This window comes from Buteo buteo, chromosome 5 (genome assembly GCF_964188355.1).
Source record: "Buteo buteo chromosome 5, bButBut1.hap1.1, whole genome shotgun sequence".
In the NCBI taxonomy this organism is placed as follows: Eukaryota; Metazoa; Chordata; class Aves; order Accipitriformes; family Accipitridae; genus Buteo; species Buteo buteo.
In genome coordinates, this window is record NC_134175.1 from 43,202,488 (window position 1) to 43,216,303 (window position 13,816).

General features: G+C 35.6%; 1 protein-coding gene across 6 annotated transcripts in view; it reads right to left on the reverse strand.

Annotated features, from left to right (window-relative positions):
- Positions 1-1,995: 1,995 nt before the first annotated feature.
- Positions 1,996-13,816, reverse strand: part of ZNF148 (zinc finger protein 148) — a 43,299-nt gene continuing 31,478 nt past the window's right edge. For all 6 annotated transcript variants that reach the window (XM_075028824.1, XM_075028823.1, XM_075028822.1 and 3 more), the window contains 2 exons: positions 11,778-11,896; positions 1,996-11,446 (listed from right to left, as the gene is read on the reverse strand). In XM_075028824.1, the coding sequence (XP_074884925.1) occupies positions 9,854-11,446; positions 11,778-11,896 (1,712 nt within the window). In that variant the 3' untranslated portion in view covers positions 1,996-9,853. The remainder of the gene's footprint in view (positions 11,447-11,777; positions 11,897-13,816) is intronic.

Genomic DNA, 13,816 nt, shown 5'->3' on the forward strand with positions numbered 1-13,816 from the left:
CAAAAGCTGGAGCAGATGCTGGAGCGGGGATGTTACGAACCTGAAGACCAGCCCTGATGTGAAAGGGGAAGGACGCTGCGGAGGCAACTTACCTGAGCGACCAGGGCAGGGCTGCTGGCTTCTGAACGGGCAGCACACGTGGGCTCGGTTTTAACCCCTGTTCCAGTGGGAAGCTCTCTTCTTTAAACTCCGTTATCTTGACAACTAAAGCAGACAAAAAAGCAAACAATATTCTATAGGAAACTATCTTCTGTTGGTTTGGCAAGTGCAATGCAGAAGATAACCAACAAACTGGACACTCCAGACTACCTCCCTAAACCAACCCACCTCCAAATCTCTCTACTTTCATAAACTGCTGCCTATCCTTGAGATACAAAATAGCTTCTCCTGTGCAGTGCAAGAAAAATATTAATTTCAGAGAGAGACTTTTTTTTCCAGCCCTCTAAATAAACAAATAACCAATCATTTTAACAGAAAACTGTTTCCTTCTCCTAGCAAAAAAAAGGAAGCTAATTTAGTGGATTATTTTTCTCAACACAAAATGTAGGTTCAGGCAATTCTTTTTAACATCAAAATATTTTAAAATGTCTTTCTTTTCAATATCACTTTACTATTTGACAATTTTAATCACGAAAGTCAATAAGCAGAAACTGTAAGTTTTGATTCTTATTTCCACTGCATAATGAAAACAAATAAAAATCGGTATAACTAAGGTAAGTGAACATAACAAAGCTGAAGACAAGCAGGGTGGCTAAGTACACAGACACTACTTACTCAGGCACATTGCAGAGCACGCCCACAATTTAAAACTAGTAAACATGAAACCATGTTACTATACTGGCTGGATGTTAACATACCAGTTAAGCTCTTGATAGGCTCTTTTAAAAAACAATATGAAGATGTGCACACTGGACTAATACTAAAACAAAGTCATATCAAGTCACGTTGCTGTATTCACTCCGTACTTCAGAAGTATGTAAAGGCACTGCAAGACAGCAATGCCTATGGCCTCACACAGCTAAGAGGGACTGAATCCGGGCAGCCTTCCCAGGGCCGGTTTCAGAACTGTCTGTGCTGATTTAATCTCCTACTGCCTTGCGGCTGTGCGCGGCTAACCCTGCCAGGGCTGCTGTCCCCCGGGTAAGACACTAGAGCAAATCTCGAGTGCCCTTTCTCTGCTACCACGCAAATTCAGTCAACTGGGTTAATCATCCTCAGAAGGGCTTTAGGCTAAGGCCAGACGAAAAGCTCCTCTCGTGCAGCCACCGCTGCCCGGAGGAGGCTCCCCGAGGTGGCTGGCGAAGAACGCCCAGGTAGTGACTCTGCTATGCCCGTCTGGCGGGGAGCCACCGCCATCCTAGACCCACACAGCTCTTCCTGCAGTGCTCATCTCATCACGGCTCAAGTCTTGACGCAGAACTTCACCAGATTTTTTTTTCCTCTTTAAAAAGTAGTGTGGGGCTTTTAACGTTTTCTTACATAAAACTTGTTCTTGTATGAAGTAAAATCAACAGAGCTGCGCATTTCACAAAAATCAAGTCATTTCACAAAAATCAAGTCTTTATCAGAAGGGACCCTACCAAAAGATTCAGGGAAAACAATGCCTTTAACGCATCAATAAATAAAGGTGAGAAAACTAAATTATCAGTAATTAATGCTATGGGACACATTTCTGGTTTTGTAAGTGCATAAACGCTACGATCTTCAATATTTTTTAAATATTTGCTTCAATGATAGAAAAATCTATGTAACGAATACTCTGTATACAACACGCTACAAAATTATGTGGTGCGCACACAGCATATTGTTTTCCTATAGACTTGAAAACTTGAGTAACCAAGTTCACCTTAAAACAAAGTCCTGATTCTCATTTACATTTGCTGGCACTGAATGAATTCCCTCTAGTGCAAACAAAAAATCACGAAAGGAAAGCTGGTCTAATACTAGGTGTTTCTATTAAAGTGATTCCAGTGCAATCTTCTAAAACGACCGGGATTAAAATTAAGGTCAGATACTCTGTTTTCTATAATCAGAGGAGGCAAGGAGATCCAAAGGGGAAGAAAACCCACATAAGTTTTGTATGTCTCAAACCAAATATTTAAGTATTTCATTTAGTTGTTGAAAGTATCCACTTCAGTTCTTGCATGATACGTATCTTTACATGCCTTCATCTTTCTCATTAAGAAAGCTGATTTTGTTTGAAATTATCTAACATGAAAAATACTACGTCTATTCATAAAACAGTATTCTATATTTTTATTTTTCAAACAGCAAGTGACCACATTTAAAATGCATCATTTGCAAATATAAATTATCAAACTATTAGTTTAATTAAAAATAAAGCAAAAACATAACTTCCCTTAGTATCACAATACATAGAAGGGTATTATAAACCCAAAAAGACTAAGTTAACCATAAGAAAACAGTAATGTCAAAAGTGATGAAACTCATTAAGTCACTTAATGAATAAATCAGTCCTAAGAATACAATACCATTCACCATGATTATGTAAAAAAAAAAAAAAAAAAGCAATCTTTCATTGTATTATACAGATAAAACAATCCAATCCTTCATGCCACATTTTGTAAACCATGATATAAATTACACTCACAGTCAAATGAACAGGAAGAGTAACTCCCAAAATATTTTAAGTTGCTTTTAGGGCAGAAATAAAGGCAGAAATAGAGTCATTTAAAATATATCAAGTTTAACCAAAAAAATTCATTTGGTCAAGCCTGCTATCCAAATAGTTTTGTTTCCTGCAAAACTATTTTTTCTTTTTTGAATTATGAAATTTAAATGTTTCTTTTACATATTAAATGTAAGTCACGTGTTGAACTACATTAAATCCTTTTATACTTGTATCATTTTTGCCATGAGACTCAAATATCTTTCATGTACCTATACACACACACACACACACTCTCTCTCTCTCTCTCTCTCTCTCCCTCTCTCTCTCTCTCTCCCCCCCCCTCTCGGTATCAGGAAATCCTCATTTCACAGGAATAAAGAAAGACTCACTGATTTCTGTCAGAAACATAAGGAATATACAAATTCATACTTTTCAGGGTCCTACAAAACCATCTCTCACCTATATACATACTTTTACTGATGGAATTCAGGTTCCTGTCTTTTGTCTGATAATAAAGGGACGGAATAGATGTTGTAGGATAAAGAAATGCTGTATAATCATTGAAATAAACCTATTATCCTAAATTTATCTATACGGATTATTTTTTTTTTATTAATTGAAAATACAAAGAAGGCATGTGGACTTCAGGAAAATAACACTATATCGGAAATGCACTGTAACAGTGTTCCACTATATATATCATCAGGTTTTTCATAACACAATTTCTTCTGTACACTAGATTTTGTACTAATTTCTCTGTCCTCAAATTCATCATATTTCCAGATCCAATTCAGCACTACATAGTATGCCTTCAAAATAAAAGGAGGTCACTTGCTTTATTGAATACCAAGCTCCCTTCCAGACAGCATTAAAAGAAAGACAAGACTACACAGACAAAGTCCAGTATAATTCATTTCTGACAATGAAAAGTTCAACCCCTCATACTGTTGCAAAATTCTTCCTACTGAAATGCTTTACTACAATAATAATAATAATAATAATAATAAAAAGCATACATTACATATAAAAGATACCAGTGTACTAAAAGTGACAGAAGTGGACTAGCAAATCCTTCAAAGCACATATTATATAAATGACTAGCATTTAAAAACATTTTTTTTTCTATAAAATGTAGGTCATATACATTTATAAATTGGGGGGGGTTCTAAAGCAGTGATGACTGTTCAAATAGTTATGCTGCTCTGTACAGTCTAATACCTATTCAATTCAAACTATAAGTTTGACATTAAGTTTATTTATCAGAATAAACCCATTTCATCATCTCATAGCTCATAATTTGAAAAATACGCAACTCAAATGAAGAGGTGACGTGTAAGTTCACTGTTTATCTGCATATGAAGTAAGAGAACTACTCCTTTCTACTGGAGGCCTAAGTCTCATCAGTTCAATATCAGGACTTAAAGACTCCAAATTTAAGTAGAGGAATTGTCAGGAATCAGCACAGAAGCAGAATAGTATCTCTCATCCTTTAGAGACACAGCTATTCAACTTTTGCAGTCTTCCTCATCTTGCAGAAGTGCAGCCAAGCCATTCATTTCTTACTCAAAAAGTGTACGGATGAAGCCATAGATCTAAAGACTGTCCCCTCTGTGACTGAAATTGTGCTGTGTAAACAATGTTATATACTCCAGCAGGAGGACATTTGAATTTATTTCTAAAAAAAGATGTAAGAATATTCACTAACTCAAACAAGGCTATTAACTCCCAAAGGTATTTTTGGAACTTATCCTTATGCTACTTGTAAAGTTAGCACTGTCGTGTATTATTGCTTACAAACAGTACATCATCATATGCCTTCGAACAGAGCGGTACTGTGATCAGTTCGTTATGTATTTACAGGCTTTTTTGTTTGTTTTTTAAACAAGCTATAAAAACATTACATACTTTACAGACAATACAAATACTCAAGTCAAAACAAATGGAATGCATAACAATAAGAAACGTCATAAAGGAAGACTGACATAAGTCCTTGATTGTCAAGACACATTTATATTTATATATAAACTCTAGCTGTGCAGAATCAAAGATTCAATCATAGGTACATCCTTATTTGATAAATCATATTTACAGCATGATATTGCATAAAAAAATAAAATAATGTTGTTTACACAATATTACCTTTCCATCCATTGGATTAAGGAAAGCAAGAAACAACTCTTAGAAATGTTTGCTTGCCTCAGTTTGTGTTTCCTACCAAAAGATGTAATTTTAAAAAGGAAACATAAGGTTTTATATGCCAAGTAGAGCAAAAGCGACTATAAATTTATTTCCCTGACACAAAGCAATTTAAAACTGAAAAAAAGTTTAAATTTTAACTTAAAGACATTTCTTTTCATTAGCAGTAATACTTTCTTAGAACTTGTCCTTTGCAAAGTGAGTTTTAGCTAAATGCATTACATGCCTAACATAAACATGCATTACCGTAAGTTGAATGAACTTTCAAAGTTACAAGGCTTCATTTTAGTAAAACATTTAACACTAGGAAACTGTAATGTTATTCATTTGCTTCAGTACCAACCATGTAATTTGAAAGTTCACATGTGTACTGGTACCGACTCCATAAGCATATTTCTGCCTGTTAAAATTTTCAAACAGATTCCCAGGAGTATTAGGATTTTCCCTGTGATTTGTAATGGTATTAAAACAAGCAGACGAAGAAGAATAAAAATCAAAGCTCTCAAAACCAAGAAAATTTAGTTAGCAAATATACATACATAAAGTAATCCAATGCTGCAAAATTCAGAGTGGATTCATCCAAATATTCTGGTTCATTTCAAACAGTTACTACATATGATACAAATACTATAAAAATATTCTGAACAAGCACGGAATATAATGTATCTGTCCAAGTGGAAAGTTTTCATAGGAGAACATGAATACTTTAGAATAAACTCCAAAAGTTACAGTAGAACCCCAATAATTCGCAGCAATGCCTTAGAAACCCTTTACAAATGACAATTTTGAAAATAGTGAAGAAGCAGGCAATAAAAGCAAGGATGTCACATCACAAAATGTACTTTGTTCATTTATTTTGACAACTGTAATTTAGTTTTCAATACTTCTTGTACCTCCCAGTATACTCCTATAGATTCTGTAGTATACTTGGGTGAAGTAGTACAGTATTACCAATATGAGACCTCGCTACAGTACTTTTTAGACCATTGCAGAGAGGTGGGGAAGAGACCATCGGGGATGTATAAACCTATGAGATGCTCTGATTAGCGGTCAGCGAATTAGCAAGATTTTACTGTACTTCTCAATTAACAATGAAAAGCTTCTGTCATCCAAAAACTTGACAAGTACAATATAAAAATAATACAAGTGTTATTCCACATGAACACTTTCTTGTCCTATTTTCTTCTTGAAACACAATTTTCCTAAAGACAACACTAGGAGACACAAGATCATAAACATAGTTCTTTTATCATCCAATCTAAATTGTTTATGTTGTTATTCGTAAACCAACATACAGTAATACACATGGTTAATCCTTCTCCCCAAACCTTGTAATTTATGAGTAATTCATTCTCAAATCAAATGAAGAAAATGTAAATGCCTATTAGTATACCATTACAAGCTGATTCCTTCATTGTCTGTTATATTAATGGTAAAACATATCAAAGGATTCATGCTAAAAGGGACACTGTCAAGTAATTTAGGACCAACATATGGCCTATTAATACATGCGCGTATATATATATACACACACACACATCTATTGTGTGTATATATATATATATATAGTTTGGTAACAAATGTCATCAACTTTCTTTTTTTAAAAATCACCATTGCTCTATCACTAGGAGATATCCCCAAAAAATTCCACCCTACACACACACACACACACACATTCAGTGCTTGCATGACCTTTAAGTAAGAACGTCTGTTGTTAGCTCTGTGGAATATAAATGCTCACCCCAGCCTTATGCTGACAGACTGAACAATATCAGTACAAGAACAGAACAGAAAACCAAAGTCGCTTTTTTCCAGACATACACGGAAAACTAACAAAAATGAACACTGACCAGATCAAAATGAAGAGTGTGCATCTGTAGCAGATTAAAAGCAGCAAAACACAAGCAGTGGAAAATGTTATTAAATAATGTAATTATTAAACAGGCAAGTGCTTTTTACATAGTTGAACCTCCCAGAACTACATACACACTTATTCCAGAATAAAAGGGCATGTACTCAGGAAATCATAGCAGTATATTTGGTTAACTCCTCCAGTACAGAAAGCTTCAAGCATCAGCAGATAAACTACTCACACCACTGCCTTAACTGTACACATGGAAGAACCCTGCGAGACAGTCCCTGTGGGCTAGATGGGGACTTTACAACCTGTCCTAAGGCACAGAGTATAGCTGTAATGGCTCAGCAGCAGGCTAGAGAATGAGCTGCGACATAAGGAATAACAGTTCCTCAGAGGATTCTCAACTTTGCTCCACGGAAGAGCAAGTTCCTTCACTCTGTACAATACCTTGCTCCCTCATGCACCCAAGCAGCAGTTCCTAAGTGTGAAGATGGCATGGAGCGAGAGCTATTCCATCCTACTCCTCAGTCACTTTCTCACAGCAGAGTATCAATACAGTAACTTTTTAAAATAAAGCTCGGTCAATCTCCTTAGGCAGAAAGAGGCTTTATTCCTCTTACCTCCCCATGGGGCCAGAGAAGTGCAGTAATAATCTAGCTTTTTTTCTTTTTTTTTTGCCCTTTTTTTTTTTTGGCTTTTGCTGCTTGTTGTATTTAACAAATAGTACTATTAATGGCCATCTACTTGCAACAACAGGACATTAGAACAAAGCTGCCAACACAGTATTATTCACGCTGCACAAGCTAGGGTGTCATGGAAATGAAACACTGAAAACGAAACATGCGTTGCAAGAGAGGGCTTCCTGGGATACAGGGGTCATATGTATTATGTCTGTGCAACATAGAATGGAAAGTCAAAAAACTCAAACTGAGCATAAAGGAAGAAAAACAGACACACATGAAGCAGTTTAAAAATATTCTTTCAAAGAAACTTCTTTACATGTATCATTAATAATCCATAAGGAATTTACTTTTCTCCCTTGATGCTCATTCTTCTTAACTCGGGGCCAAATATTTAGACAAAATTACTGGTAAGTCATAGCACACTGAAACACCTTCCTATATGATACACAGGGTCAATGAATCAAAACAGAACCTGTTTTCTCATACAAAAATATTACGCAAGAGGTTTACATAAATTGTATTTCTTGTAAATATAAGAAGCAAGCTATGGGTAATAAATGCACTTTCTCCCTCAACTGTACCAAGTGAAGTTAGTGCTATAATAGTGCTACCATAAGGGAAAAGAGACAGAGTGGGATCAGTTTCCTAGTAATGAAAATTAAGAAAAATATTGCTACTGCTTTGGGAAGAAGTGGGAACTGTTGTATGTCCTGCTCAAGTCCTTTCTTAAAAGACAGGATATATTTTAGCCTCTTCAGACACAGTCTTTCCTCCTAGCTGATGGCTTCATCTGAGAGATACCAGCTAGGAATAGTGCTGTAAAAGGATGTATGCAATCCTATTTAAAAAACAACAACAACAAAACAACACCATATACATACCTACCTATATATATACGTGTGTGTGTGCGTTTTTCCCTGGTTAACCAGCCTACATTAGGCTTAAACTGCCTTAAACTACCAGACAGTGTCCCTTTAGGGAAGGTGCAATAGAATGAACATACAGTTCAAAAATCTGTAACTTGTTAACTTAAACTACACAATAGTTATGCTACTCAAATCTTACCACCTTAAAAATGCACACAGAACTACTTATCGTACCATACTGTATACTTCAAGACAAAGTACTATTCAAAAAAACATATTCATGGTACAGGGATAAACTTTGTGGTTTATTTATACTGTGAAATGCAACGAAAACTTCTGATCACTCGCCAACGCTGGAAAAAGAAATCCTGTTCACTAGCATTATTCAGCAGTTTTGGTTTGTAAAATTATAATGACTTTTACTAAGCAAACACTAAAAAGATAGGGAATTTGAATGCCCACTTCTTCAGCTTTCAGGGATACTTCAATAAATTTAATGATCTGAATTGTCAAAATTCTAGACAGAGAATTAAAACAGTTTTTACAGAAGCTAAGAATACCCAGTCTCAAGTATATTGAAAAGAATTATTGGAGCTGTATGAGATGAAAATGATGCAACCGTATCAAACCTAAAAATCTAAAAATGGTTTTATTTTTTGAGAAATCAAAAACTATCAAGTTGACTAAGTGCTCTATGTTAATCATTATGAATATGTAGGGTAAGGTACAATTAAGCTTTTAAATCTTGGAATACACAGTTTGTGTAAGCATTATGCAATTGGGAATGTCATCTACACAGTATTTTAACTAAAACTTCAAAATCTTGATATCTGCGTATGAAAAAGTCATTAAAAAGTTACATCTAGATTCAGCTGTACAAAGAAATACACATTACTTCAGGAATGAAGTAAAGGCTTTAGCAGTTAGGCATTTTGCTTTAAAAAGTGTCTAAAGTATTTTAAATTAATTAGATTTTTAAATAGTAGAGTTAGTCTATCAGAATTCATTTTTTCCTCCAAACACAACTCAAGGTAATGCAAAGCAGAAATAAAGGGCACATGGTCTAAAGTTATTTTTGAGAGAGATGGAAAAAAGATTATTTTTCTAGAAAATGCCATCTTTTAAAGCCATATTTGCTTGACTTTGAAACTTACTATTTATTCTGTGTGTTTAGTACATGTTGACTCCCTGCTGAAGAGCAATGACTATACTGACAAGCTTAGAAATGACAATATGAATAGCATCAGACAATAAACTGTCCTCCGAAAGCATACAAGGAAACCAGTAAGGAAACAATCATGGGGGAAAGTCTTACCTGGGGATTTTGTTTATTTTAAATTTCATAGAAGGTAAAATATTTTCTGGATTCAAACAAATGAATAATAAACTGCCTTTGATAGGGGCACCAACATCAGGCAGTTCAATGACTGGTGACTAACCAAAAAAAAAAAAAAAAAAAAAAGAAAGAAAAAAAGAAGCAGTTATTGGTCTTGCTAATATCAGCTTACTTTTGTTTTAACATAGCGCTCTTAAAAGCTGTACAGAACTCCATCTTATACAGAGCAACCCCCTTTTGACAAATGTGTTCTAAAGTGCCAGTATTATTTACAAAGATTTCTTAGCCAAAAGTCTGGCCCGTTGTGGCATCAGGTGAAGAAGTCATCCCAGCTCTGCTATCATTTACATTCACCAAGGGAAATTCTGGGAAATCAGCACTTGTCCCTGGTCCCCGAAGGTTCACCTGTCCATTGGCAGTGCTAAACTGAGATGATATTCCAGCTCTTGCCCCATGGTACTGAGCTCTAAAGGGCTGCTCAAAGGAGCTAATTTGATATGCTTGGTGAACAGGCTGTGCCTCTGCTTTCTTCTGAGAAGTTACTTGATCCAAGAAGTCCTGTGTAGAGGAGGAAGAAGAATGATTTGCCTCATCACCTGAAAAGGGAAAAGGGTGCTGCGAATCACCAACCATTAGTCCAAAATGAGACTTGTCTGGAGTCGTTCTTAATGGAGAGTTCATTCCCGATCGAAAGCTATTGACGGGTATAGACGTGTAGACCTTCTCCATGGAAGGAAATGCTGGCTGGGTTGTAAGAGTCTGGTTATCAGTCACAAAATTAAGGCTCGGGTTGTTCAAATAGGCATCATTTTGGCTAGTTCTGTCCAAAGCTTGTTGTAAAAACTTAGAATATTCTTGTAGCATACTAGCTTTATCTGATGAGGAAGCTTGAGAGCTTGTTCCAACTGTCTCAGATTGGGTGACCTCAGATACTTCAGAAGAATTGATTGATATACTGGAGGTCACCTCAGTGTCAGCCACACTGAAAGATATCTCATGTTGTCCATTAGCCTTGTGTGAATAATGATCTAACAGAGTTTGCAGTACCTCATCTGGAATGACATTTTTGTCATGGCTACCTTTAATTTCAACATTCAGTGCCTGTGTGTCTAATATTGAAGCTGTAGCAGTTTCATCAATGACGCTGGCCACAGCTGCCTGTGTTACCGAAGGTTGAGATGCTATGGTACTTACATTCAAGGCATATTCTCTACTGTTATTACTAGCTGCTTGTAGATACCTCTTTTTCTTTAAAAACTGCATTGCATCATCATAATTAGTGCTGCTGTGTACAGGTTTACTGGGCCCTTCCTGTAATGTGTCAACTTGATCAATGTCAGCATTACCTTCAGAGTCCAGTAAACTTTGTTTATCCACAAGGTCAAAGGCATACTTTGAAACCTTGTTGTCTTCATATGTAGATAAAGGTGAAATGGTTTGACTTTGCTCAAGTGGCTGTTTCAGGCTCCTCTTGCTGTTAACTTTTTTGAGAACGAGCTTAGGTGGGTGTATTTCTCCAGAATTTGCTTCTTCTAAATGCGTTCCACTGACGGAAGAATGTGGCATCTCAACAGCATATTCCGCTACCATATATTCATCTTTTACTTTAGTACTAGAAGAGTACAAAGGCAAATAGTCATTTTTGTCCTTCTTCTGTTCTGATTTATCTGTACCTTCCTTATCCCCAGATTTCGTTTTCTCCGTTTTCTGCCTTTTCTTCTTTGGCAAGGAGCTGTCTTTCATAGGCGTAGAGAAACCAGAATCTTCCTCCGATGGCAAAAAACCAACTTTGGTGGCACTTCTGTTCGGTTTCTTGTCACGGTTCTCATGGCACATACGTTTATGTTTCAGCACACGATCAGTCCTGGAGAAATACTGCAAAAGATTTTTATTATTACTATAGAAAAATAAATATATTATCAGAAAGAAAAGAAACCTTTCATTCTAACAAATTTACTTGACAACTCATCCATTTTACTGATTTCTAATGAAGTGTCAAACAACAGTATAAAACCAAGCACAGACAGTTGTGACTCTGCTCCACCTGTGCACCAAGACCACCCACCTTAACAGAAAAAACCCATTCATTATACGTTTATTTGTATGCACATGACTACAACACCTGGAGAAAGTCCTATCTGCACTTCTTGGGAATTGACTGGTGTTTTGTTTTTCAATTGCGAAAGATTTCACTAAGTCATCTTACCTGCAAACAATATTCACACTGGTAAGGCTTCTCTCCGCTGTGAGTTCTTTTGTGCCTTTCCATGTGATACTTCTGAATAAACCTCATACCACATTCATCACAACGAAATGGCTTTTCACCTGATAAAAAACACGTAGCAATGTTAATCTAAAAAAATAAATCAATGTTCCTCCATACAATCACCAGGTCAAATACTACACTCTCTATTAGAAGTAATAAGGAAGAGAATTTACTCTGTTGATGTTGAAAAATAACATAGGGCTTGCTCACATCACTATTTTCCCAGTACTCAGTAGCTGATGCCTCAAAATGATTTTAAGCTTTTACACTAAAAAAAACACCCCAAACCCACCTTTAAAACCAAATTCTTACCCCCTCTTTCTAGTGTAGGTGCAGATATCTCTCTTAAACCTAATAAATGAAGAACTGCAAAGATAGCCTTCCTGAACCGCTGCTACATATTTTTTTTTTTAGGGCAGACGATTGTATAAAAATAACTCAATTCTCTCACCAACTCATTAACTCAAGCCCACCCTTTCTAGAAGAGAATTATGCATTTCCAAGCTTTTAATTGAACATTTTTGTAGGGTGCTCTGTATTTTCCATATTTTCTTCCCTTACCTGTATGTAGAATTGAAATAACTGCTCTGAAAAAAATCCTAGTATTTTGGTTGGAATCCAAATTTTTTTTTTAAGTAATTAATTAATTAAAAAATATCTTATTTTAAAAATTAAGCTGGAAACAAGAAAACTCTGTAGCTGAACTGGTGTTTGCATACTTAGAGATTTTTCTGTTTGGTTGTTTTGGTTGGTTGGTTTGGTTTTGGTTTGGTTTTTACTTTCATGAAATATTTGTTCAGACAATATTCATTGCCCTGAATTCATCTGCAGTTCTCCCATTATTTTTCCTCACAAAGAAGCCCTGCAATGATCCTTTCAGAACATGGAGTAACTCTATTTCTATTTCTTTTAACTTTTGCTTTACATCTTCCCTTTGATATTGTTTTGTATCTAGGTTTCTCTGACAAAACCTAAAAATTCCAAGTGCACTGGAAATTTAGTTTTGCTCTTACAAAAGTTCACTATTATTTAATAGAACTCACCCTGAACAACAGTAATCTTTCCTCTTAATATTTACTAAGAAATCTTTCCAACTGACATAGAGAGCAGGGATTGTCTTGGCAGCCTCTGTCAACATCCTCTTTGTTCTGGATACTGTACTGCACAGATTTTTGGGATATAAACCATTTATCTTTTGTTTCCAGAAATATGCAGACTATTTCTATTTTTCTGAGGTCATTTTATTCTTTAAAATTATGTTATGAACTAATTTTATTAAATTATTACTAGTAATTAATTATTAAAATGTTAATAAATGTTATTTTAAATGTTGTTAGAGTGTATATTTTCCATTTAGAATAGAGGTATTTAGCCACGTCCTTCTACAAATGGAAATACGGTACCTTAAAATAAGATGCCAGTATTTATAGAAACTAGAATGGAAAATATCTATATCACCCACACATTTGCTTCTAGTCAGATCATTAATGCCCAGAGTTTCAACCTTCTTAATTCCAAGCAATTTCTAAATCTCTACCTTTGTCAGCCTATGCCCTATTTCCAATTATTAATTCTTACCTCTCCATGTGGCTTCTTGGCCAATCCCTTTCTTGGATTAAATTATTCCAATTTATTCTCTCCTAAATCAAATTATCTCCTCTCCTAAGATCTCTCAGCATCCATCAGTTCTTTTTCTACAGGCTCACAACCTCAGCATCCTAACTCTTCTTTCACATTTAGTCAGAGACTAACTTTTACCATTTCTTATTAATAATCACCATAATATTTAGCTTTTTCCAGCACCCTTTACAAATTATAACACCTATCATATAATCCTCTCTTGTAATGTCCATAAGCAAATCCTCCTCTCTGGCCTACTTCTTAACTTCCAAACTCCAGTTTCATTCTTCACGTTTTCTTTATTCATTAGGCACCCTTACTGCTACAGTGTTTTACTTGCACCAAGCCTGTTGAGACTT